At 39.4% G+C, this 24182-nt stretch overlaps 1 protein-coding gene across 2 annotated transcripts in view; it reads right to left on the minus strand.

Moving 5' to 3' along the window:
* Window positions 1–23656, minus strand: part of ALPK3 (alpha kinase 3) — a 1816810-nt gene extending 1793154 nt beyond the window's left edge. For both annotated transcript variants that reach the window (XM_044057338.1, XM_044057337.1), the window contains exons 1-2: window positions 23561–23656; window positions 22185–22546 (exon numbers count right to left, since the gene is read on the minus strand). In XM_044057338.1, coding sequence (XP_043913273.1) covers window positions 22185–22351 — 167 coding nt within the window. In that variant the 5' untranslated portion in view covers window positions 22352–22546; window positions 23561–23656. The remainder of the gene's footprint in view (window positions 1–22184; window positions 22547–23560) is intronic.
* Between the last annotated feature and the right edge of the window lie 526 nt (window positions 23657–24182).

Consider the following 24182-nt stretch of genomic DNA (forward strand, 5'->3'; position numbering starts at 1 on the left):
CTCTTGGTATGTAAGACTCTGTAATAACTGAAAAAAAAAATAAAAAACAGAAAAACTAGTAGACTTAAAACTTTGTTGATGATCTCAGTCACAATAGTAATGTCTTTCAGTTTTTCCCAGTTAGGGGTCGCCACAGCGGAACTCCGGTCCGCTAATGATTGAGATTAGATGTTTACGGCGCCGAGTTGCCAGCCTGATGCCCAATCTTAAGGAAGGCACACCCATTCATGCACACACCTACCTGCATGTCTTTAAACATCACTTGACCATGGGAAGGACATGCAGACTCCACACAGAAGGCACTCCAGCCGAGAATCTAACAGGAGAACCTCTTGCTCTGAGGCGACAATGCTAACCGCTGCACCACCGCAGCATATATAATTTCCAAAAATCGTGAAACCCAGGATGTGTTCCAAAGCAACAAGCCTTTATTTGTTACAGACAAGCGATCCTCAGTAACAAAGAATCAGAAATACTTTACAATGTTAAATATGTCAGCTTTTATACACTTTTGTACACTTAGAAGTAGGTGTGGAAAATGTATTTTAAACCAGGCTATTCCAGGCAAACTTTATAAAGAGGGTTGCAAAAGTGCATTTATGAATAGCAAGTACCCACCCTCACACACTACTACTGATTAGATCAAAAACACTACCTATCTATTTGCAACTCACATTCCAAAATCAGATAGTAAGAAAAGCATAACATACATGTAAAAAGACTGGCTTTCAACTAAAGTCACTTGCGGCTAACTAGTGCAATAAAAACTTCATCAGGTCTGTGATAACAACTAAAATCATATGCATAGGGAGATAAATATAAAGAGATAACTAGATAGATGCAAGAAAAAAAGAACATAGCTATCTACCCATAAACATTATCTAATTAGATAAATACATATATATATATATATATATATATATATATATATATATATATATATATGTGTGTGTGTGTGTGTGTGTAGTAATATCTAATAAACATCCATGTGTATTAGTGTGCATAAAAACTAAATTATTTACAGCTCAGAAAAAAATGTCAGTGCTTTGCAGTTGAAAAAAAAAACACCTGTCATGACATTTTAATGTTTACAGCCAAAAAAGTGTTTATACAATGAAAACCAGCAGAAAAAACACACACAAATACAGAAAACAGTGGATGAAGTAAACTAGCAATATATAAAAGTGTGCAGGTGTGTGCATGAGTGTGCACCAGTATGCTAAATGGGGGATTATACCAATACTTTATATTAATAGTGGCATGAAAAAATGAGTGTTTTGAATTTACCATTTACATCTCTGGCGTGATACAAGAGTGTATTAAATCTAATCAAAGTAGAATTGAGGTTAAAGTAACTAAACATTTATAAATGAATATATATTCTATAACATCTTTTTTTAATTTTTAATTTTTATATAGCATGTTTGGTACCTTTAGTACATAATAATGTTTTCTCAAAAATTCCCTAAAAAACCTATACAGATTGTGTGGAAAAAGTTTTAAGTCTACTAGTTTTTCTGTTGGTGAGGTTAGAAATAGACAGATTCCTACACTTGTTCATTTTTTAACTCTGTAATAACTGGGTGCAATACTTTCAATTATCAATGATACTTTTGTTTTTTTTTTTTTTTTTTTCATGGACTACTACATTTGGTTTTCTTGCATTTATTATCTTTGTTTAACTGTTGGTAATGAGTGATATTGTAATAAAAAGTCATTATTTTCTACAATGCTTTGTGGTTCATGTTTCTAATACTTCTCAGCTACTTTAATACTGTACTGTTTGCACAATCCCAAATGCAATAGTCTTGCCACATTATTATGCCTTTCAATATACAGGCTGTCTGCCATAAGTGTATCATACCAAGCAACAAGGTGTGCGACTGCTTCCATTTCTTTTACTGAACCTGCATTTGCATGTTTCTCCCACATGTTCAATGGACTTTGGAAATCAGAGTGCATACAGCCCACTATCATGGTCTGCCTATATTAGCCTCGCATCAAACTGTAGGTTAGAACAAGAACAGCAAACCGGTTTATAGTCTAGACTTTGCTCCTAGACGTCAAGGTAGTTTTCAATATTAGCTTTAGCCTTTTGTAGTATTCTTTCCTGGGTTTTGTTATCATTTGTTAATGTTTTATTGATGATTCTTCATCTATTCCCAAATATTTATACACGCCTGCCTCTTCAAGTTCTTTTATATCACACTCCAGTCCCATTTTAATATTTTTTGGGGCTACAGCCTTCATGTTTTAAATGTTGCTTTTGCACATTTAGCAAGGCCAAATTACATTCTTATATAATCTGAGAAAGTTTTAACCATTTATAATTGTGCTTTCAGCTCCTCATCTGATGAACTATACAGTTTTAAATCTTCCTCAATAAGAAGATGAGAAGTCTTTATACTCTATTTTCTGTAAGCCAAATTGTAACTATAGCTTAACCTGTTTAGTAAACGGTTTAATGGATTAAGGGCAAGACAAAACAGCAATGTTGAAAGAGAATCACCCTGTAATATCCCCCCTTTGAATTTTTATCCCTGGAATAATAATTTGCTCTTTGTCACAACTGAACTACAATGTGGTTTGCCACTGTTTCATGGGCACTGTAATGTAATTGATCAATGCAGGGTTCATCTTATAGATCTATAAGTATTTGTTTATCCATTAATGCAGAATGATGCCAAATGTTTTTATTTTTGTAATGTATCCATGATATACTTAGCTTCTTCCCCTTTTTACAATTTTCTACTATGGCTTTATTTAGCAACAAATAATCCGTTGTTCCAAATAACATTCTTTGTTACCCTTTTGTTTATTGCATTATTTTTTTCTAAATGACTCGAAACTCTGTCTGCAGCTTTTCCAGTATACAGCTTGTATACTGACTGTAGGCAAGTTATTGTTTTACAGTTTTTAGGACGGCTTGCAGATTCACTGTTAAGGAGGACTACCATTTTTCCTACTGCTAACCAGTTTGGTGTCTGTTTGGGATATGCATTTAAGTAATTATTATTCATGGATAAATTTTTGTGTAAAGAAGTTAATGATTTTAGCCAGAAGTTAAGTACTGACATCTGGGTATGGGATTTTTCCAGTTAGTGTTTTTTCTTAAATTTGTCTCAAATTCTCTGGCTGATATTTCATTCCATTTCATATCCTCTGCATTAGAGCTCTTTATCGTTTCTTTTAATCCTTCTATCCATTCATCATCTGTGTTATGTTCAGCAGAGTGTTCATATTCATATATATATATATATATATATATATATATATTCATATATATATATATATATATATATATATATATATATATTCATGTATATATATATATATATATATATATATATATACATGTCTCCAAACTGTGCCTACATCTTTTTTTTTATTAACTTTGCTTTGTTTCTCAATTCTCTATAAAATGTTTTTGGGTCATCTATAAATTGTTTATTTTGTACTTTTCATTTATATTTATCTTCAAGCCTTCTACTTTTTTCTGCCTATGTTGATTTTTTAATTTATTATTGGCAATAGTATGTAAATCTTTTCCTGTGTTGATACTGTGCGCTGCTTTTATTATGTCTAATTATTTTTGAGGAACTGCTCCCTTTTCTTTGTTCTTCAAACAGTGATGCTTCTAGCCTTGATTGCTTCATAGTTTTTTCTATTCGATGCTTCCATGGTTGCATTTTACTTGTTCCCTTCCTTTATCCATTATTAGTTTAGCTGTGCATTAATATATTTCATTTATTTCTAATATATAGCATGAATTTTTCTTAACAGTCCTGATTATGGTGTTCATCTGTTTTAGCAATAAACTAACATTTTGGGTCTTATTTACTTTCTCTAATCTTATCACTGAATGTCAAAAGAGATAAGTATATATGTGAAAAAGTCATGTCAGGGAGATATAAAGAGGTCATCCCGAATATATAGGAAAGAAGGGGAGGACAGGGCATAGGCAGATGACAGTAGGGATGGATCTGTAAAAACACTTCTCTGCACACTGTCACAGACCCATAGAATGAGTTCATGGATATGGAGAAGGAATCCATGGAGGTATTCAAGAGGATATGAGACACGTGGAAAAGGGGTGAGGGAAAAAGAGTTATAAAGGGGAAGCTAATTGCAGTTAATGAGCAGACTAGGTAGGCTTATTGTCTCTTTGTGCCATCAGACAAATGTAATGTAATAATGTCACTAATGATAAAAGCCCTATTTTTCATAGCTTGTATTCTCTACAGATCACTTCACGTTTGACATTAAAAGTGCAGCTTAATTGTGGTCTCTGACCATTCACATGCACCTGACAGTCGTAGCTCCCTGCTATCACTGATTTTGAAGAATGTCCCTGATTTATGCCTCATACCTTTACCCTGTTCCTTGTAATTTTTTTGATTTTCAGGAAAATTGCTAAGGACCAGTCTGTCAATAATGGTAGATATTAAAATATCATATATGTCATATTTCTTATTCTTCAGAAATGCATGTCATGTAAATCTTATAGTCCTATTAGCTTTCTAAGAGAATTACAGTAATAATCAAAAATGGCCCTGATTCTGGCGTTTTGTTCTTTTTTTATTATTATTTATTTATTTTTTTTTAGTGGCTTTTTCCCAGATTATTAAACAAAGAAGTAGAGAGCTATGCTGACAGTGCCAAAGCAGTTTTAAGCTATTTCATCAGTCACTTATTGGCAAGCATTAATCAAACTGATCCTGGGAGGAAAAATAGGTTGAAGACCAAAGAGTGCAAATGACTTAGATTTTATTAATTTCTGAATTAACTCACAGGGACAAGGTCTAAGCTGTTTACAAAGATTAATTTATCTGACTCTTAAATTTCAAACTTGTCAAAATCCTGAAAAGAATGATTTGTTGAAGGCTAAAAACGCTTGCTTTTCACAAACTTCAGACAGACACAAACCTTTTGGTTGGGATTAATTCCTTTAAAAAAGAGATACAGATCCAGCCCTGTACAGTTTCTAAACTAACAAACACAGAAACTATCCAATAAGTATTAACAACCACCTTGCAGCTCTGGCAAACGTTATAAAAATCTGTCTTCTGCATCCTGGGGCTGAGCTAACCAATTGTTACTGTAACACTCATTTAAGTTTTCCCCCAGTAGAATATTTGGCATAAAGAAAAAGATATGTTCAGAGGAAAAAAACAGCCCAGGGGAAGAAACAGTCCTCCAAAATAAATCAAGCTAATGGTAGCCACTACAGCGTGTCATGTTATCCAACTTCTAAGGTATCTTTTGGAAAAAACTCTTCCGGAGCTATCGAAAATATTACCCTTCTTTGCATAAGGAAGGTAATACTGTCAACATCTGCAACTTCTGCCATATTATCATGCCTTCTACTACTGCACAGACTAATAAATATGCTGAGTAATATGGTCTCCTCAAGTGATTCCAGACATGAGCAGAGAAGAAAAAAACTTGTAGCCATTCATTCTACTGTTTCCAGATTAAATAACCATTCCCTAAAATATACCAGTGATAGTACAGATACTATAGTAAATATATTTTGATTTTTTATCTATTTAATTATAGTGTCTTACTTCAAAATTGAAACAGAATCAGAGAAAGGCTGTAATTACTAATTCAAAATTATCTGAGTTCTCCCATCCAAAAAATAGATGTGCATGCTTTTGCCCTACACACTTTAAAAAAAGTCCTGCAAGCATCAGTCTTAGCACATATTCAGCATTTGTTAAATAACAGAAAGCTGGAAGCATCTGTTAATGTTTTAATACAGTAATGACATAACTTCACACTATTTCAGTATAATCACTCCATTTAGTGCACAGCAAATGTCAACACATTTTTAGAATGGTGGAGCATTGGCTAAGAAAAACTTTCTAGTCCTTAAAACAGAGGGAAAAATGGTACTATAAGGGTTGAAGATACTACAACAAAATGACTGAAACATTTAAAAATTATTGTTCTTTTGGAAATAATATATAATAAAAAAACTTTAACGAGTCAGGTTTCTTATGAACACAGAAACACTTTTTGTGAATCATACACTGTGTCAGCAGATATGTGTGTTCCATTAGAGCAAAAAAGTTCATGACATGTAGTAGGACTGGCCTTAGGTCAACTGATGCCCTAGGCAAAAGGGCTCCATGGCACCTCCATCACATCATCTGGTGCCCCCATCCTGGTCTACCTACACCAAATAAATACTGGAAAAGTGCCCCTGCTACAGCGGCACCCTAGTTGGCCTATGCGGAAAGACCCTGAGTGCTTAAAGTGTAAATTTAGAAAAATGTGTAACCCTCAAATGAATAATTACAATGGAAAGGCAGAAATTTTACATAAGAAATCAAAAGCCTGGTGAAACTATTTCAGCATACTTTACTGACTTAAGAAATAAAGAGAAAACATCCAGATCTGGTAATCTAAGAGATGAGTTGATAAAAGAACGTCTTGTATGTGGTGTTAATAATCCTGCACTGAGAAAGATTTTGCTTCGAGATAGTGAATTAACATTGAGTAAAGCCATTGAGATTTGTCAAATACGTTAAGATTACAGAAAAGCATAAGAATATACTCACAAATGATCAAAGCATGTTTGCAGTATCTGGTAGTATGAATTTTGATAATGTGCAACAGAAAGTTAAGGCAAAAAAGAAATATAAACAGAAGGGAGTGCCACATCTAACCTCATTGTTAACTGTCACAATTGTGGAGGCAGTCATGAACCTAAATGGGAACAGTGTTTAGCTTTTGGTCAGCAATGTTACAAATTAATAAGTGGAATCATTTCAAAAGGCTTTACAAGTCTAAAGTGCTGCAGACTTATGTTAAAAGAAAGTATCTGAAGAAGCAAGTAGATCAGACAGAGACTGTAGCAAATTCTGAGAGCTGTGAGCAAACTTCCTATGTTGATGGTGTCTCTGTGAGCGATGAAACAGTTAATACAGTAGACTATCAGTTTTCAGCAAAGAGCGAGATATTTTGTACTGTACAAATTTATGGAAAACTTTTAGATCTTAAAGTAAACACTGACTATAAGTGCAATGTTACATCAGCAGAAATATTTGTTAAAATAAAAGCTGGTGAGAAACTTGATTCAGTAAAGTTGCAAAACTAGATACTTATGGTGATGAAGAGATTCAAACTGATGGAAGTGTAGTTCTTTCATGCCATTCTGCTGGAAACAGATATGACTTGCAGTTTTACGTAGTCAAAATACATGTGCAGTCACTGTTAGGCGTCAAAGACAGTCTGAAAATGGGACTGATTACATTTAATAAACAGGTCCACCATATAAGTCTGAATAACAGTGATAACTTTACACAGAATATTTTAGTGAATATCTGATATTGTCAAAGACGAGCTTGATAAACTTGCAGTTACATATCCCATTAAGTTAAAGCATGAAGTAAGTCCAGTTGTCAGACCAGTATGGAATGTTCTAGTGGAAATTCAGAGCAAAGTAAAAGCAGCACTAGACAAAATGGTGAATTAAGGTGTCCTTACCCCAGTAGAAGAACCAAACAAATGGGTATCTTTCATGGTTGTAGCTCATAAGAAAAGCTCAGATGATATTCAAATATGTATTGACCTAAGAGACTTAAACAAAGCACTTAAGTGTCCTCATCATCTGATGTGTAGAGTAGAAGATGTAGGTGCTCTCATGCCAAATTCCACAGTTTTCTCAGTCTTAGATGCAAAAAGCTCTTTTTGGAAAATTTCGCTTGATCGCAAATCTTCATTGTTAACTACATTCAGTACACCATTTGGTAGATACAGATTTTTAAGAATGCCATTTGGAATCAATTCTGCCAGTGAAGTCTTTCAACATGCCATGGAAAAAGAAGTTATGTCTTACCATAACGTTCCATCTGTGTTGTAGATCTTTGTTCATTCATCACAGATAGAACCTTGGTTCCATCCTTGGAACCGAAATGGCCATTTCCCAGCTCGTACAAGCCAAAAACTCTCAGCTAAGAACATACCCACAATGCCCCTCTCCTAGATTCTCCAGATCGAGTTTGCCCACCCTAGATAAAAGATGTAGTTATAGGAAAAATAGTAGAAGGCTCTGTTTGAGCAAATACCCTAACCAGGAGTTCCTAAAGTCCACCAGGAATCCAGGCAGAGAGAAGGAGGGTGGGAAGTAATGAATGAACAAACATCTACAACACAGATGGAACATTATGGTAAGACATAACTTCTTCGTCTGATGTTGTAAATCTTTGTTCATTCATTACAGATAGGACTGAGTCCCCAGCTACTTGAGTCCTGGGTGGCCCTAAGGAAGGATATTCCTGAGCACCATAGAACCAAAAGATGCTTGTCTCCTGGAGTCCAAATCCAATTTGTAATGAGATATGAAGGTATGAGGTCTTTCCCAAGTGGCTGCTGTGCACATATCATCCAAAGAGGCTCTGGAATGAAAAGCTACAGAAGTAGCCATAGATCTGGTAGAATGAGCCTTTATTCTGGAAGGTAAGGGTAGCTTATTCTGTTGGTAGATAAAGGTAATGATGTTTGTAAGCCAAGAGGATAAAGTCACTTTGGAAACAGGTTTACCCAATCTGGGTCCTGCAAAGGCCACAAACAATTGGTCTGTTTTCCTGAAAGATTTAGTCCAAATAACAACAAAGCTGCTGGTGCACATCAAGGGTGTGCAAAAGGTACTCCCCTCTATTATAATGCCTTGGGAAAAAAAAATGGCAAGTCAATAGATTGGTTAATGGAAAAGCCAGAAATGACCTTGGGCAAGAAAGAAGGGTCAGTACGAAGGGACACCCTACCCGAGTGGAAGATCAAGTAAGGACTCTTGACACTCAAGGCCTGCAGCTCAGATACTCTTCTCACTGAGGTGAGTGCTACTAGAAGTATGGTTTTACATGACAAAAATTTCAAATCACATGAATCAAAGGGCTCGAAGGGAGAGCCTGTGAGAGACTGAAGCACCACAGTCAAGTCGCAGGTTTCTAAGGGAGGCTTGACCGGAGGTTTAACATGTAATACTCCCTTCAAAAAGGTCTTGCTTAGGCAGTGTGACACAACTGAAGAATTATCAAGACCATTATGAAAGTTGGCAATAGCTGCTAAATGTACAGTGATCATTGAAGCTGAGGCTCCTGCATGTAGAAGAGTAGTCAAGTATTGTAGAATCTTTTGAATAGGCATAGAGAAAGGGTCTAAGTTCTGGTCTTTGGCCCAAATAGAGAACCTAGTCCATTTACTAGAATAAACCTTTCTAGTGAAAGGTTTATGTGAGGCCAGAAGAATTTCAATGAACAGGAGATGGGATGTCAGGCAGCCTGGCAATCATTGGAAGTGGAGGAACCAAGCTGTGAGCTTGACACTGTGCAGGTTCAGATGAAACAATCCCTGAGGATGGGATAGCAGGTCCTGGGAATGATCCAGGATCCATGGGCGATGAATCAGATGAGGCCATAGAAAAGGAAACCAGACTTGACGTGGCCAGTAGGGAGCAATGAGGATCACTTTGCTTTTCAACCTCTGAGCTTTCTGGAGAATTTTTGGAATGAGGGGAAATGAGGGAAAGGCATACAGAAGACCTGGGGACCAATCATGCTTTAGAGCGTCCCTCGGTGATTCCCCCTAAGGGGGGATCAAGGCAAAATAGCTCCTGCATTTGTAGTTCAGGGGGGAAGCAAACAGGTCACAGCAAGGCTTGCCCCAGTGTTGAAAGATCCAATCTACTATTAAAGGGCTGAGGGACCACTCATGAGGCATCAGGATGTTCCTGTTCAGATTGTCCACAATAAGGTTGGAACTCCCGGGAATGTGCATTGCTATAAGAAAGCAATTGGAAGCTATTGCTCAGTGCCAAATCCTCATGGCTTCCCAACACAGGGGGTAAGATCTAGTTCTGCCTTGCTTGTTGATATACCAGACGACTGACATGTTGTCTGACTAAATTGCAATGATCCCCGAGGGTAGGGATTTATGGAATGCTTGCTACGCTAAGAGAACTGCCGTCAGTTCCAGGACATTTATGTGCAAGTTGGCCTCGATGGGGGTCCAGATGCCTTGGACAGTCTTTCTCTGAAAATGCCCCCCACCCTAACAGTGAAGCATCCGTGGTCACCGTGGCCATGGGTTGAAGAAGACAGAATGGTCGACACCAAAGATTATTTTGTGGTTCCACCCACCATAGCATTTCTTCCTTGCAACAGTTTGTAAGGCATATCATGTTCTTGAGTTGGTGGGTTAATAATGACCATTGGGTGGAAAGGAGCCACTGCAGGATTCTCATGTGCAGTCTCACCAGTGGTACTAAAGTAATGGCAGCTGCCATGGAGCCCAAGAGTTGCAGTACAAGACATGCTGGTACAAACGTGTGAGGAAGAAGGTCTTGAATTTGGTGTCTTATTTTCAAAAGATTGTGAGGGGGGAGAGAAGCTTGACAGGATGTTGTATTGAAGACCGCTCCAATAAATTCCAGTGTCTTCATTGGGGACATCTGAGATTTGTCTTTGTTGATTGTAATCCCCAAGTGGAGACTGAGACCTTGAGTGTAAGAGAGGCTGCAGACTAGGAGATTCCTCATCGGAGTGGTAAGGAGACAGTTGTCTAGATAGGGAAACACCTGGAATCCTTGTAGTCAAAGATGGGCTACCACAACTGCCATACATTTGGTGAACACTCAAGGGGCTGTCGAGAGACTGAATGGCAGTGCCCTGAACTGGTAGTAATTGGCTCCCAGCTGGAAGCGGAGAAACCTTTGGGAGCGATGACCCATCTTTATGTGGTAGTAAGCATCCTGTAGGTCTATAGAGCACATCCAATTGTCCCTCCCTAGGAAGGGTAGAATGGACTGTACTGTGACCATATGGAATTTTTGAGGTTTGATAAACTTGTAAAGTAGGCTGAGATCCAAGATTGGTCTCCAGCCCCCTGTCTTTTTTGGCACTAAAAAGAACCTCGAGTAAAACCTGGATCCTGTCTGTTCTGGTGGGACTGGTTGGATGACAATTTTTCTTAGCAGTTTTTCTATTTCTAAGGCTGCTAATTCCCTCTGATTGGGTGGTACATCGGGGATTCATTTGACGGGTCTGGAGGTTACGTTGAATGGTATTTGGTAGCCTCTGGATATTATTCTCTGCATCCAAACATCGGTAGTAATAAGATGCCAGGCTGATAGATGCAGAGGAAAATGACCCCTACTGCTTCCAGAGGAAAGCAATTGGGCTGCTGCTCAGGAGCACTGGTAGGGTCTGCTGGAGAAAGAATCTCTAGCTCCCTGGTTATGCGGACCCCCTCTACCTCGAAAGGGGCGTCTTCCAAATGAGTTGACCCCTTTATCCTGAGGGGACTGCTCACCACGACTGTCACGAAAGGATACTTGGGATTTCTTGAACCATATCTTTCCTTCCTTCTGGTTCCTGGAGTACGACCTCTGGGGGTTGGAAAAGTGTATGCCCACAGCTGACAAGGTCTTTCAGTCTTTCTCACTACTTGCAAGTGTGTCTCGCACCTTGGGTCCAAAAAGTGCAGATTTGTCGACAGGTGCATTGACAAAGGAAGATTTAAAGGGATCTGCAAAATCACACAACTGCATCCAAGCATTACGTCTCATGACAACACCAGATATGGCAGCTCAAGCTGCCCCCTCGGTGGTGTGAGCATCGAGGAGTTTGAGATGGATTCAAGGATAGATAGCTGTGATGTGACAGTGTCACACACCTCATCAGGCAGTACCCCCACCAAGGAGGAAGACATTTCAGAAATTATGTCTCCTTGGAGGCGAGTAAAGTGTGTCAGATAATTCAGCGACCGAATGGCGAAGGTTGCTGAAGCACAGATCCGCTTCCCTAGTCTGTCCATGGTCTGGGACTCCCTGTTTGGAGGATGGACAGTGGAGCTATCTTCTGCCAGTTCTCTCTTGGTGGCCACTGCCATGACCATAGAATCAACTGTCAGCTGCTTGGACCAGTGGGGCTGGTCTTCAGGTGTAGATAAAATTCTGTCCGGCCTCCAGGGGACAGGTTCTACATTGTCTGGGGGCCTTCCAGGCACACTGCACAATTAGTTTAACAAGATCATCTGCTGGTGGGGTCACTCAGGAAGTAGGAAACACAGATTCCTCAGAAGAAGGGTTAGAGGGCTTCCATTCTCCCTGCTGTTTGAGGACTTTGAGAATGTCTCCAAATGAAACGTCATCTGGGGCAGAACACGGGGACCTTTTCCCCTCATCACAATCAGTGTCTTCTGTGATAGATTCCTCTGGGGAGTCAAGGTGCTTCCTCTTGCACCTTTTCTTCCGGGGTGGCTCTCCAGTGGGATCTTCTGAGGAGGACTCCAGAGAAGGGGTTCCCTTCACAGGGGGTTCTTGTCACTCCAGTGCCTGGGGACCTGACATAGCGGGTTAGGAGAGGTGCATGCTAGGGGAGGTTTCTGATACTGGTGTACTAGATGCTGGCTGTGAGCCTTTGGAATAAAGTCCCCTTTCCATTACCTGTACAGCAGGCCCACTCAATCCCACCTCTAGTTGAGGGGTTCCGAGAGAACTGGAAGCTGTCGGAACCATGGAAATAGACAGTGCCAGTGAGAAAATAGGCACTGGATTAGGTACCAAGGTATGAACGGTCCAAGCACTGCTCCAAGAAGGCATTGGCTCCATCGTAGCCAATGTAGCAAGGGTGGTCAGTGCCGAAAGGGGAGAAACTGCTGTCGGAACTGAAACAGCATGTATTGAAGTGGACATCGGTACCAGGAACAGGGTGGATGCTGGAGGAGGATAAGCAGGGGAAGATGAGGTAAAAGATTCTGAGCCAGGAGGGACAGAAGGTCTAGCTGGAATGGGCAATCCACTAGCTGTTTGAAGCTGGTCCACAACCTACACTAGGTCTAGTTCAGAAAAACTCCAAGTGGATCTATAGGAGGCTGCTGAAGGGGAATCAGGTCTTTCGAGAAAGGGGCTAAACCTATGCCCCAAGAAAGGGTCATAAGTTGGAGAATATCTTGTCCTTGGCAGGTATTCAAATTTTGGAGCTGATGGAGCCAAAGAAACTGTCGGCACCATGGTTGGGGATGGTGCCAAGGCATGTACAGTCATCAGAGCCCATGGAGCCAAAGAAGCTGCCGGCACCATGAACGGGGATGGTGCCAAGGCTTGTACAGTCATCAGAGCCCATGAAGCCCAGGAAACTGTCAACACCGAAGGTGCCGAGGTATGTACAGTCATCGGAGCCCATGGAGTTGAGGAAACTGTCAGCACCGTGGACGCGGATGGTGCCAAGGCATGTACAGTTATTGGAGCCAATGTGGGAACCAAGGACGGCATCAAAGCTAGTGGTGCCAAAGAAGTCTGCGCCAAGGGCACTGGTGAAGCACAGAGTCAACTCGGTTCCATAACTGACGGAGATGCAGGAACCGAGTGACTCTGTTTTTCCTTATATTTTTGGTCTTAGGAGGGGGTAAGACCGCCAACCCAGATAGACCCTCCGAGAAAGGTGTCTTGAGTAAACCTTTTAAAATAAGTTTATTTTTGCATTCTGCTAGTGTTCAATTACTAAAACTAGCACAAATGTCACAATCAGCTTTAATACGATCCACGCCCAAACAACAGACACAATGGACATGTGCATCTGAGTCAGGCATCTTACGTCCACACTTGTCACACTGTTTAAAACTCAACTTAGCTTTGTCTGACATGATATGGAAACTATGCTATCCTATCGGAAAAAAAAGGAAGAAAATACCAGTGATGTTAAGTTAAGGAATACCACTAGCAAAAAGGGAAGGTCTGTCAAAGACAGGAGAGAGGGACAGTACCAAAAAGGGTAAAAAATGTAATTACTAAGGAAAGGGGTAGGAAATAGGCCTAGGTTATAGGCGACAGTGAGAAAAGTCTAACTTGACTAAAAATTTAGTAATTTAGAAGAACAACTGTCATAAAATCAACAATTTACTACTTAGCGTTGAGAGAGATGGCTAACACGTCTGACTAGGAACGCAGCAAATGAAATCTGGAGTATCTAGGAGAGGGGCATCGTGGGTAGGTTCTTAGCTGAGAGTTTTTGACTTGCGCGAGCTGGTAAACGGCTGTATCAGTTCTGAGGACGGAACCGAGGTCCTATCTGTAATGAATGAACAAAGATTTACAACATCAGATCAATTTTTTTCTAGTTGTCTTTATGCTATTATAATAAACAACATTATTGTTAGAGGTAATGGTGAAGACGAACATGATAGAAACCTCAGGAAAGTTCTAGACCGTGCACGTGAAGTAAATGTTAAACTGGATCCTCAGAAATGTAAATTCAAACTGAAAGAAGTTACTTATTTTGGACATGTGTTTACCAGTTCTGGCTTACAACCAGATCCATCTAAGCAAGCAGCAATTCTTGAAATGCCAGTTCCAGAGAATGTCACATCTTTACAACATTTTCTAGGTATGGTCAACTATTTAGAAAAGTTCATCCCAGACATGAGTGAGTTTTCCGCACCATTACATGAGTTGATATGTAATTATTTAACCAGGTCCTGGTTGGAACAATACCAAAGAGCATTTGATATTCTGAGTTAGAAAACTGCCAGTCTACCCACCTTGTACTTTCCTTACAGAGATGAGCTCATCATGATGGAAGAATATATCACAATTTTGCATTGTGCCCACCCAGGTACTGATTCAACCAAAAGAAGGGCAAGATGCATTGTACTTTGGCCTTCTATGTCCAAAGATATAGAGAAGGAAACTCTAGCATGTTCAATCTGCAACAGCACCAAACTGCATCAACAAAAAGTACCACTTCAGCTATACCAGATTCCTGAATTTCAGTGGTCGATGGTTGCTAAAGATATTTTTGGATGGAATGGTCAGCATTACTTAGTGTTAGTAGACTCTTATTCAAATTGGTTTGAAATTGACCAACATCCTAACTTGACGTCCAGCACTGTCATTACAAAATTAAAGAGACATTTTTCTGTCCATAGTAGTCCGCACAGTTATGCCAGACAATGGTCCACAGTTTACAAGTCAGCAGTTTAAGAAATTTGCTGAGTCTTGGGACTTTGTTCATATTACCAGTAATCCTGAGTATCCACAATCCAATGGATTAATTTAACATGCAGTTCAGAATGCAAAACATTTGTCGGAGAAATCCAAGAGAGATGGTACCGATGTTTTCCTTAACTTACTCAATCTCAGAAACATTCCTTAAGACAACTTGCTTGGTTCATCTGCTCAGAGATTAATGTACAGACAGACTAGAACAACTCTTCCACCCAGTAAACAATTGTTAGTACAAAATGCAAAGAACAACAGAGTGGTCAAGGCTCAACTTTCAAGAAAACATCAGTCACAAAATTTGTACTACAATAAGACCAGTAAATCCCTTAGACCATTACTACAACTAGAAGATGTGAGAATGCAAACATCTAAAGTACATGACCGAATGTTGTGAAGAACCAAGATCTTACATCATTCAATCTGAAGGAATGGATTTCAGAAAGAATTGAAGATATGAGTTACCTGTCTCTGAACCAATGACCCAGCAGTTTGCCTCTACCGATGTCTCTGATCCCCAGAGTGGCTTTACACCTCTTCAAATTCAAAAGGACGGTGTGCTTTTTCAAATAATTTTGATGTAATCTCAGATGCTCCAGTTTTGAAAGAATCTCCAGATACTGTCCCTATTGCTAAACCCAGACAGAATTTCTATATTACCAGATCAGGTAGAATTTCCGGACTGAATCCAAAATACACAGCAACTTGGACTTGAACTCAGTTTTGTTTATTGAAATGTTGATATACTGTTTAGCTCTTAAAATATCTGTGTTCTCCTATTTTGCATGCCAAACAAAATTAATGAGAGAGGATGTAGATCAGTGTGTATATTGTACCTGTCATTCACTGTAGTCAGAGAGCATATGCATATAAGTTATTGAGCATGTGCGAGATCAGTGCCATTTTGTATATTCATTCAGTGTAAGTGTTAGCTTGAATGGCGATGCATACGTTAGTGTGTTAGAAGTAATGAGTCAGTCAATAAGCTTATGAAGTTAAAAGTACATGTTCAAGTTACAGCTCCTGATATGTTTATGTACAATAAATGGCTTGAACCTATCTCGTGCCTCAGTGTCACATCTGAATACACAAGACATGCGACAGTTACTACCATTCAAGTGCTGTCTATTCCTTTCAAAACAAAAATCCAGACATCTTTCTGACACAGGTTCTTAAATCACATAACTTTAGCAATGTATTTCATAAAAGACATTTTATTCTTCCTTTCTAAAAAAGAAGTCTATATAAAGGGAAATAACTTAAGCTTTGCCAAAACCCTAATACTTCACTTTTTTCCTCTGTAGTGTGACTTGGGTAACGTTGGCCAAATTAATAGAAATATCAACAAATAATGGAAATTTCTTTAGTGATTTTCAGTATGTTTTTTTCAGAAATGCGCAAATCATTTCAGTTTGCTAATTCTTTAATAAAACACTATTTAGCATGAAATTACTACATGTTACTTACCTACTTAAGAGAAATGATGCCATAATGATGCAGCTCCATAGTCTTAAAAATGGGTAAATTGGCTGACTTAACACCAAAAAAAATGCAAAAGTTGAGATTCTGCTCAAAGAAGGTATTACAGGATCAGAAATCTCCAAGAAGGTCAGAGTTAGTCAGCCATCTGTTAGCCATATTTGGAAGAAACTGAATATCGGTGAAGGGTTGCTGCCCAGATGTTCTGGAAGATGTGGTCACAGACGTTCCACAACTCCTTGGGATGATTTGTATCCAATCGGAGATTGCTGTCAGAATCACAAGGCATCCAGTAGACAGCTGCAGGGGATGCTGGAACAACAGGGTGTTACAGTGAGTTCCAGAACTGTTTGACAGAGACTTCTAAACACTGGGCTTCAAGCTTGCAGACCTCTGTAGAAACGGAAATTGTCCAACAAAATGATGGCAAAAAGACTGTACTGGGCGAAAGAGTTTCAAAACTGTTCAGAAGAAGATTGGGAATGGGCTGTTTTCAGTGATGAGAGAATAATACAGTGCTTTGATCAACAAATACAATATGTCAGATGACAATCTGGAGAGTAGATGCAGCAGATAGTAAAGACAACCACAAGGCCTTCCATAGTTATGTAAAGAATCTCCACAGCAATACCGAGATTTGCTCTGAGCTACTTCACAATGGTACCTCCTATACCGAGACAACAGATATTGCCAATATACTGGCCAACAGATTCAGTGCCAACTGTACACCCCCCCCCAAAGGACCAATCACAATGCCAGTACATTGCCAGGCACCCAGTATTACTGCTGCACAGGTTAAAACAGCACTGTCCAAGGTCAATAATACAGCTTCTATGGAACCTGACAATATCACTGGCTGTGTTCTACTTGAACTACAGAGTGAACTGGCACCTCACCTGTGTGCCCTGTTCAACGACAGCCTCACCTCAGGCTTTGTCCCTATTGAATGGCACACTGCTACAGTCATCCCACTCCACAAAGGAGGAGCGATTACAGACTCTGGGAACTATCACCCCATTAGCCTGATGAGTCTGATATGCAAAGCTATGGAACACATCATCACGGACCTAATAAACAAGGATATAGGAAATCTTCAAACTCTGGATCCCACACAGTTTGGTTTTGTGAAGGGGAGATCATGCCTGCTCAACCTCATTGACTTCTCTGAGTCAGTCACCAAAGCTGTGGATGAAGGCAAGGTGGTTCATACAGTCTACCTTGATCTGGCCAAGGCCTTTGATACCATTCTCCACTCCGGAATCTTAGAAAAACTCACTAAGCTAGGCATCAACCCGTATATCACTAAGTGGGTTTCGAACTAGCTCACAGAGAGAACCTACAGTGTGAAAGTAGCTGACTTCAAGTCAGACTGCCAACCAGTAATGAGTGGAGTCCCACAGGGTTCGGTCCTGGGTACACTCCTGTTTGGTATCTACTTCTCTGAAGTCCAGGCCAACATGAAGGGACTCTGGCTAATAAAGTTCAAAGATGATTGCAAGTTGGGAGCTATTATTAACTCCCCAAGTAATGTTGATATCCTACAGAAAGGCTTCACTGAGACCAACGACTGGTGTCAGAACCATGCCCTTAAGCTCAATGACAAAAAAGTTTTGTCATCCCCTTTGGGAAAAACCCGGTTCCCATGAATTACCACATCAATGATAGTCCACCAAACACAGAAGGCGTTATAAAAGATCTGGGAACACAGGTTGACAGCAACCTCTCTTTTTCCCACCACATTGCCATTGTGGTCAGAAAGTCCTTCTATGTGGCACATCTCATTACTAAGGGTTTTGCATCCAGGAAGAAAGAGGTCATTGTCTCCCTCTACTCTTCCCTCATTAGGTCAATCATCGAGTACAATACACCATTTGGCATGTACCTCACTAGACACCTGCAATTAAGGGTGGCCTAATGATTAAGGTGCTTGCCTTACAAGTACAAGGTGCAGGGTTTGAGTCTCACAAGGGATAATTGGCTAGGCTTAAAATGAGTCGCAAGGGTAGTTAGCCTAGTATGAACTTAAGCTTAAGCTTAAACAACTGGAGAGGCTGCAAAAGTACCTCACAAAGAGGATCCTAGGCCTTAAACACTTGTCCTATATGGACAGACTCAAAACACTCCAACTATTCTCTGTCTCATATCGCCTACTTAGAGGCGATCTCTGCTTGACTTACAAAGCCATATCTGTCTCAGCTCTGTTAGAAATGCTACATCTAAAGAAATCCAAATCCCTCCGGACCACACACTCCAGACACCTCTACCTCATTACCATAATCAACAGAACATGCTGGAGGGACAGGTTCATAACCCGGAGACTGCCCATGCTATGGAATAGACTTCCCATACATGTCAAACAGAGCACCTCACTGGCCCTCTTCAAGAGAAATCTTGATGAGTGGATAGGAAATAGAAAATTCACCCCGGGGATCACTCCAGTGGCTCTACTCGACAGAGGCACTGCGAATTAAGGTCAGGTGGCATGATGCCAGGGTAATCCTATGAGTTAGGCTTGTAAAGGCTCCAGGGCTATTAGCCTAGTGCACACCTATGAACCTATAATTGTATCATTCAGTGCCTCAAGCACCCAACTCAAGTGATGGTGTGGAGTGCTATGAGCATCTTCAGAACAGGTCGGCTTTACACTGTTCAGGAAAAGTACAGAACTGTACTACAGCAACACCTGCTCCCTCAGCTGTGTGATGAGGGCAAGAGGGAATTTATTGGGACAGGGGACTTCATCTTCATGCACAATGGTACCTGTGACAATGGGAGGTACTGCCAGCCATGCGTGGAGAAGTAGGTCAGAGGATGTATGACTTGTGCCAGCACAGCTAGCTGGAATTTTATAAATAATTAAATGTCATTTGTATATCAAGCTGATTTGTACAGATGCCTGTGCTGAAAATGTATTTGTGAGCTCTGCTTGGGTTAATTATGTTAAAATGTATCATAAGTGCACCCTGCTGAAATGAAGAGAAATGTACATGTATTATGGTATCTTAATTAAATGTATATGTTTTAATAGAGGACACTGGCACAGCAATGATTAACCAGCTGGCTTATTTTAAGAAAAATAAGGGAAATGTAAATGAGCTGTTAAATCATTGAATGGTACCGCACAGTGTTGAGTAGGCCCAGACACAGTAGGTCTGGGAGCAGCCATTATCTGTTAGTTTTTGTAAAGAAGGGGAAATGTTGTAAATGTTTCTTGACTCCTTGGCATTGCCATAAACGTTCTAAATGTGTATTGTTGCAGTCTGCTAAAGTTCTGTCTCAAACTTCAAAAGGTACGATATTGTGGGAACCTAGAGTCAGGTGACCAGATGAGGTCATTCTGCAAGTCATCTTGGGTATTATACTTTACAGGGAGTAATCTCAGAATATACAGTATTCTGTTTGGGGCCTGACTAGAAAAACTGCTCACGCATTTCTTCTTGCTTTGCCCAGGTATGTTATTAGGGAACAGTATAATTCTCTTAGATTCAATCAGGAATATAGTGAAGCTTAGTTTAGAGACTGCATTTCTTTATTTGTATGACTCTTTCCATCAATGTTGTTTTCAGTATTTTCTGTGATTTAAACTCTGTGGTTTACTGAGAATATATATTCAATATTTTCGTGTTCTTTTATTATTTATTATTAAATATATTGGCTGATCCATGTAGTACTTAACCTTTGAGAGTACTTACATTTATTTGGTGACACTGTGTGGACCATTCCAGAAGGCCTAGCCATCTTGGTGAACTACTATCATTTGTATTAATATTAATATTACACAGTATAACTGGACACACTTTGTTAAGGGCCTTAGAGTAGCTGATTGTGAAGTGTCTGGTGGTAGTGATACCTTATACTCTGGGCAGAAGGGGTCACAGCAGGTAAACCTGTGCCAACCTTTCCCAGGTGTGTGTGCATGAAAATTAAATCTCGTAGTGTGTGTGTGTCAGCTATTTGGGGGCAGGGACACAAAGCATTGGGTTTACAGTGAGGATGCTGCAGGACTTGGCTTGGACACTCGGCTGAGGATCTAACCCTACAGCTGTACTAGTGGGGAGTCGTATTGTGGAACTGGAGGGAGACAAATAAACAGATATCCAGACCCTAGGCAGAGTGTGTTCCCTGTGCGCTAGTGGAAATTGTACTTGATGCAGGCAGGTCTGCATCTGGAAATACTGAGTGTATCCATTTCTATTCCAAGTGCACATCCATCCCTCTCCAGTGTCAGTGGTGAGGATTCAGGCTCTGTGATAACTGGCCCAGCATGGGGATGACACATATTGGTGCCCATCACTTATTGGTAGTAGTAGTGAGTGTCACAGTGGCCCATGTCACAAAGGTCGACAAGTGACAAGTTTCCTTGAGGTCCATGGAAGTTAGTCCTGAATTTGGAAAGTAGAAGATGGGAGAGAAGATAATGACTACTACAGAGGGCTAAGGCGGGGGAATGCTACTGCAGTTTTACTTGATGTCTTTTGATTTGAATACTGCTAGTGAAGTGTTACCATGGCCAGGTAACAGCCCAGTTATGAATCCAATAGAGAACTTGTGGGCTGTTCTGAAGTGAGAGATGAAGAAAGAGACCATAACAAACAAGCAGCAACTGACTGAAGAATTAATTTCAGCTTGGGCATGCAATTCTTCTATGATTGAACATTGCTGTCAGTGTTTTCATTCTATGCCTTGACGAGTTAAATCGTTGATAATAGGCAAAGGGTCATTCACAAAATATTAGAACATGGTATTAGAACACTTTTTCATATAACATGAATTATATTGTTTATCATTTCATATGTTTGTATTGAGTTATATGGCAAAACAACAATAAAAACAAAAATAAAAACAATAAAAACACCAATTTCTATTAATTTGGCCAACACTATACATATGGGCCTACTAAATATTTATAACTTGAAAGACTATGATATAACATAATCATAAGAGACAGAACTCCAGAAGAAAACATTTAACTGAAACCCTAGTACCATATCAAGAAAAGATTAACTAAAGGTCTTAATAAATTACTTATTATAAGGGAGATTATGTGGTCTCAGTTTGAACCACTTAAAAATAGGCAATGAAAAAATTATAAGATTATAATTAGCGTTGCAAGCTGTAGTCAAGATGTACAAGAACCCTGACATAATCAGATGTCAAAAATACCTAACGAAAAACACTTCTGTTAAGAATTAGTGAAGTAAGACATAATTTTTATAATTACTGAATCAATACATTATAAATTGTTATGATGCTTTTCTATAACTGTTGAAGCATTTATAGTAATACATCTTTAGTTTTATCATAAAAATGATATTTTGTGACAGAAGAAAGATCTAATTTAAGGCTTCAGCTTTAGAAACTGTTATTAAATCCCTAGTTTTAAGATATTCAGATACCAAAAGAAAAAGCATACAAATTCTGATACTGCATTCACTTTCATGATAGTTCATAACTTTAGTAGCAATCAATATGGCGGCTACTATGAGCAATAAACTATGATGAGATGTGTATTAAAGAACAGTAAAAACAACTTTGTCAGTCTGTAATAACCTTTCCAAAAATAAAAGAAAAAGAAATTCTGAAAGCATCAGGTACATCACTGCCACCTCCCCCCCCCCCCCAATACTTTGCTAGATATATGATGTTCATAATACATTCCAAAATGTATATTTTTAAATCATGTTTCCATACAGCTTACCTGTTTTCAGGTCTCACATCCAGTAAATAATTACGGCTGCTGTCAGGTCGGTTATTGATAAATGATTCCAGGTCATCCCCATTCTGATTATTGTACATCCCTGGACCACCTAAAAGGTATTGCTCATTTCCAGAATAGGCACGGCGTAGTGGTCTTCTAGAGCCCATTTTTCTGCAGTGTAATCTTCTTCTAACTTTGGACTAAAATTATCCCAAAAGTCAATAAACAGAAAACAAGATTCTCAGCAAATTCCAATGCCTGCCTTATGCTGGTAATGTGATGCTTCTACTAATTCACTTTGAAAGGGTAAATTGAGTAATTTGTAGTATTTTTTTTCTTCTTCTAAATGTGTTGGGTGCAGCCTTAATAAAAGAAGAATAAAAGAAAAGTCATAAATATGCAGAAAGGTCTAGCAGTATTCAAATCAAAATACATCAAGTTAAACTGCAGTAGCATTCCCCCACCATAGCCCTCTGTAATAGTCATTATCTTCTCTCCCATCCTCTGTTTTCCAAATTCAGGAGTAATTAAACAAGCCAACTGGAAAACTTTAAAAATGATCTGATCAAATCTGGAAATTACAGCCCCCCCCCACCCCCCACCCCACTCCCGAATAGCAAAATAATGTCAAATGTATAGCTATTGTACTAACCGTACTCTAAATGAAACTGTACATTTTAGATGCGATAAAATCTTGGGAGGGGAGGAAAAGTGTTCCTTTTTGTTTTGTTTTTTAACTAGAAAAGCAGGTTATGTCAGAGGCATAAAACATAAAGATGCAGACTATACTTTATACAAATGTGTAACAATGTTTGCTTTTTATAGGTAGTCAATCATTTACATTACCATGTGATTGGATATTAAACTGTGGTAAAGTAACTGTCATTGAGCCTCGTCGATATCGAAGAAAAACGTAAAGATTTTGTCAAGTCTACGTGTTTCCTTGATATCCCCTCAATATGTTGTTCTTATGCCATTTAGTAAAAGGAGAAGAAAAGAGACAGAAACAAAACATTATAAAAAATAACACAACGTCAACACAATGACGAAGAATGTTTCAGTTTCAAATTTAGAATGTCAGATATTCTTAACTCTTCATCTTGTTAAGACCCCAACATAAGTTTACGTTTCCTGAAACTAAGTCTGCTCAAACAAAATCTAAAAACTATTACTTTTTGGTTGTCCTGCGAAGAAAGCTCACATTAGTTATAAATAGTTCGCAGCCGCACTACGGCAGGATTGCCTAGATGCCATCCTATTTCATACACAAAACGTCTACAGCTACAAAGTGAAGCTAACAACTTGCTCTACAAGGACAGGTGGGGTATATATTAACCAAAACTTAATAGGTAAAATGAATCAATTAAAAAACTCACCAGCAGTTACAAAAATTTCGGGAGTTTCAGCTTCCCCTACTCAACTAGCCTCAGAGAAACACTGGGTATGTCAATCACAGCTGAGCACGCGCTCTACCCCCCCCCCCCCCCCGGTTATTTATAGCCGCCTCTTCAAGTACGGAGTTTGTGGAGAAGTTTAACTGTCTGGCGCGGGGAAAAGAAAATGCACATGCAGGCGTTATAAAGTGTGAAGCTCAAGTTGGATGCAGCAACTCAGCTTACTAAATATCATTATTGGTTTGGGTAAACATGCTCTTGGTCAGTTACTGTAGCCCTGTTTTAGGCAGTCAGGAAACAGTACAGGCGGCATTAAACATTTCTTTGTGGCAGGCACCTTCTCTTGGCTGACACGGATAGCGGAATCATTCTGACGTGTTTGGTAACGACAGTAGCGATGAGTGTCATAGCCGTATGGGGCTGTCAGTCTAAGGGCAGAGATAACGGCTTTAAATGTGCAGCCACAGCGCGAACTCTTGGAAAGCTATTGTGCAAGGACTGACTGAAAGGATAAAGTGCTATTTCTATATCGGGCGGTCTCGGGTTTGATCTAGGATAGCAACTGTCACAGCTGACAAGAGCTGCTGTAGTTGAAACAGAGAAA

Source organism: Protopterus annectens, chromosome 15.part0 (genome assembly GCF_019279795.1).
Source record: "Protopterus annectens isolate FY-2018-M chromosome 15.part0, PAN1.0, whole genome shotgun sequence".
NCBI classification, from domain to species: domain Eukaryota; kingdom Metazoa; phylum Chordata; order Ceratodontiformes; family Protopteridae; genus Protopterus; species Protopterus annectens.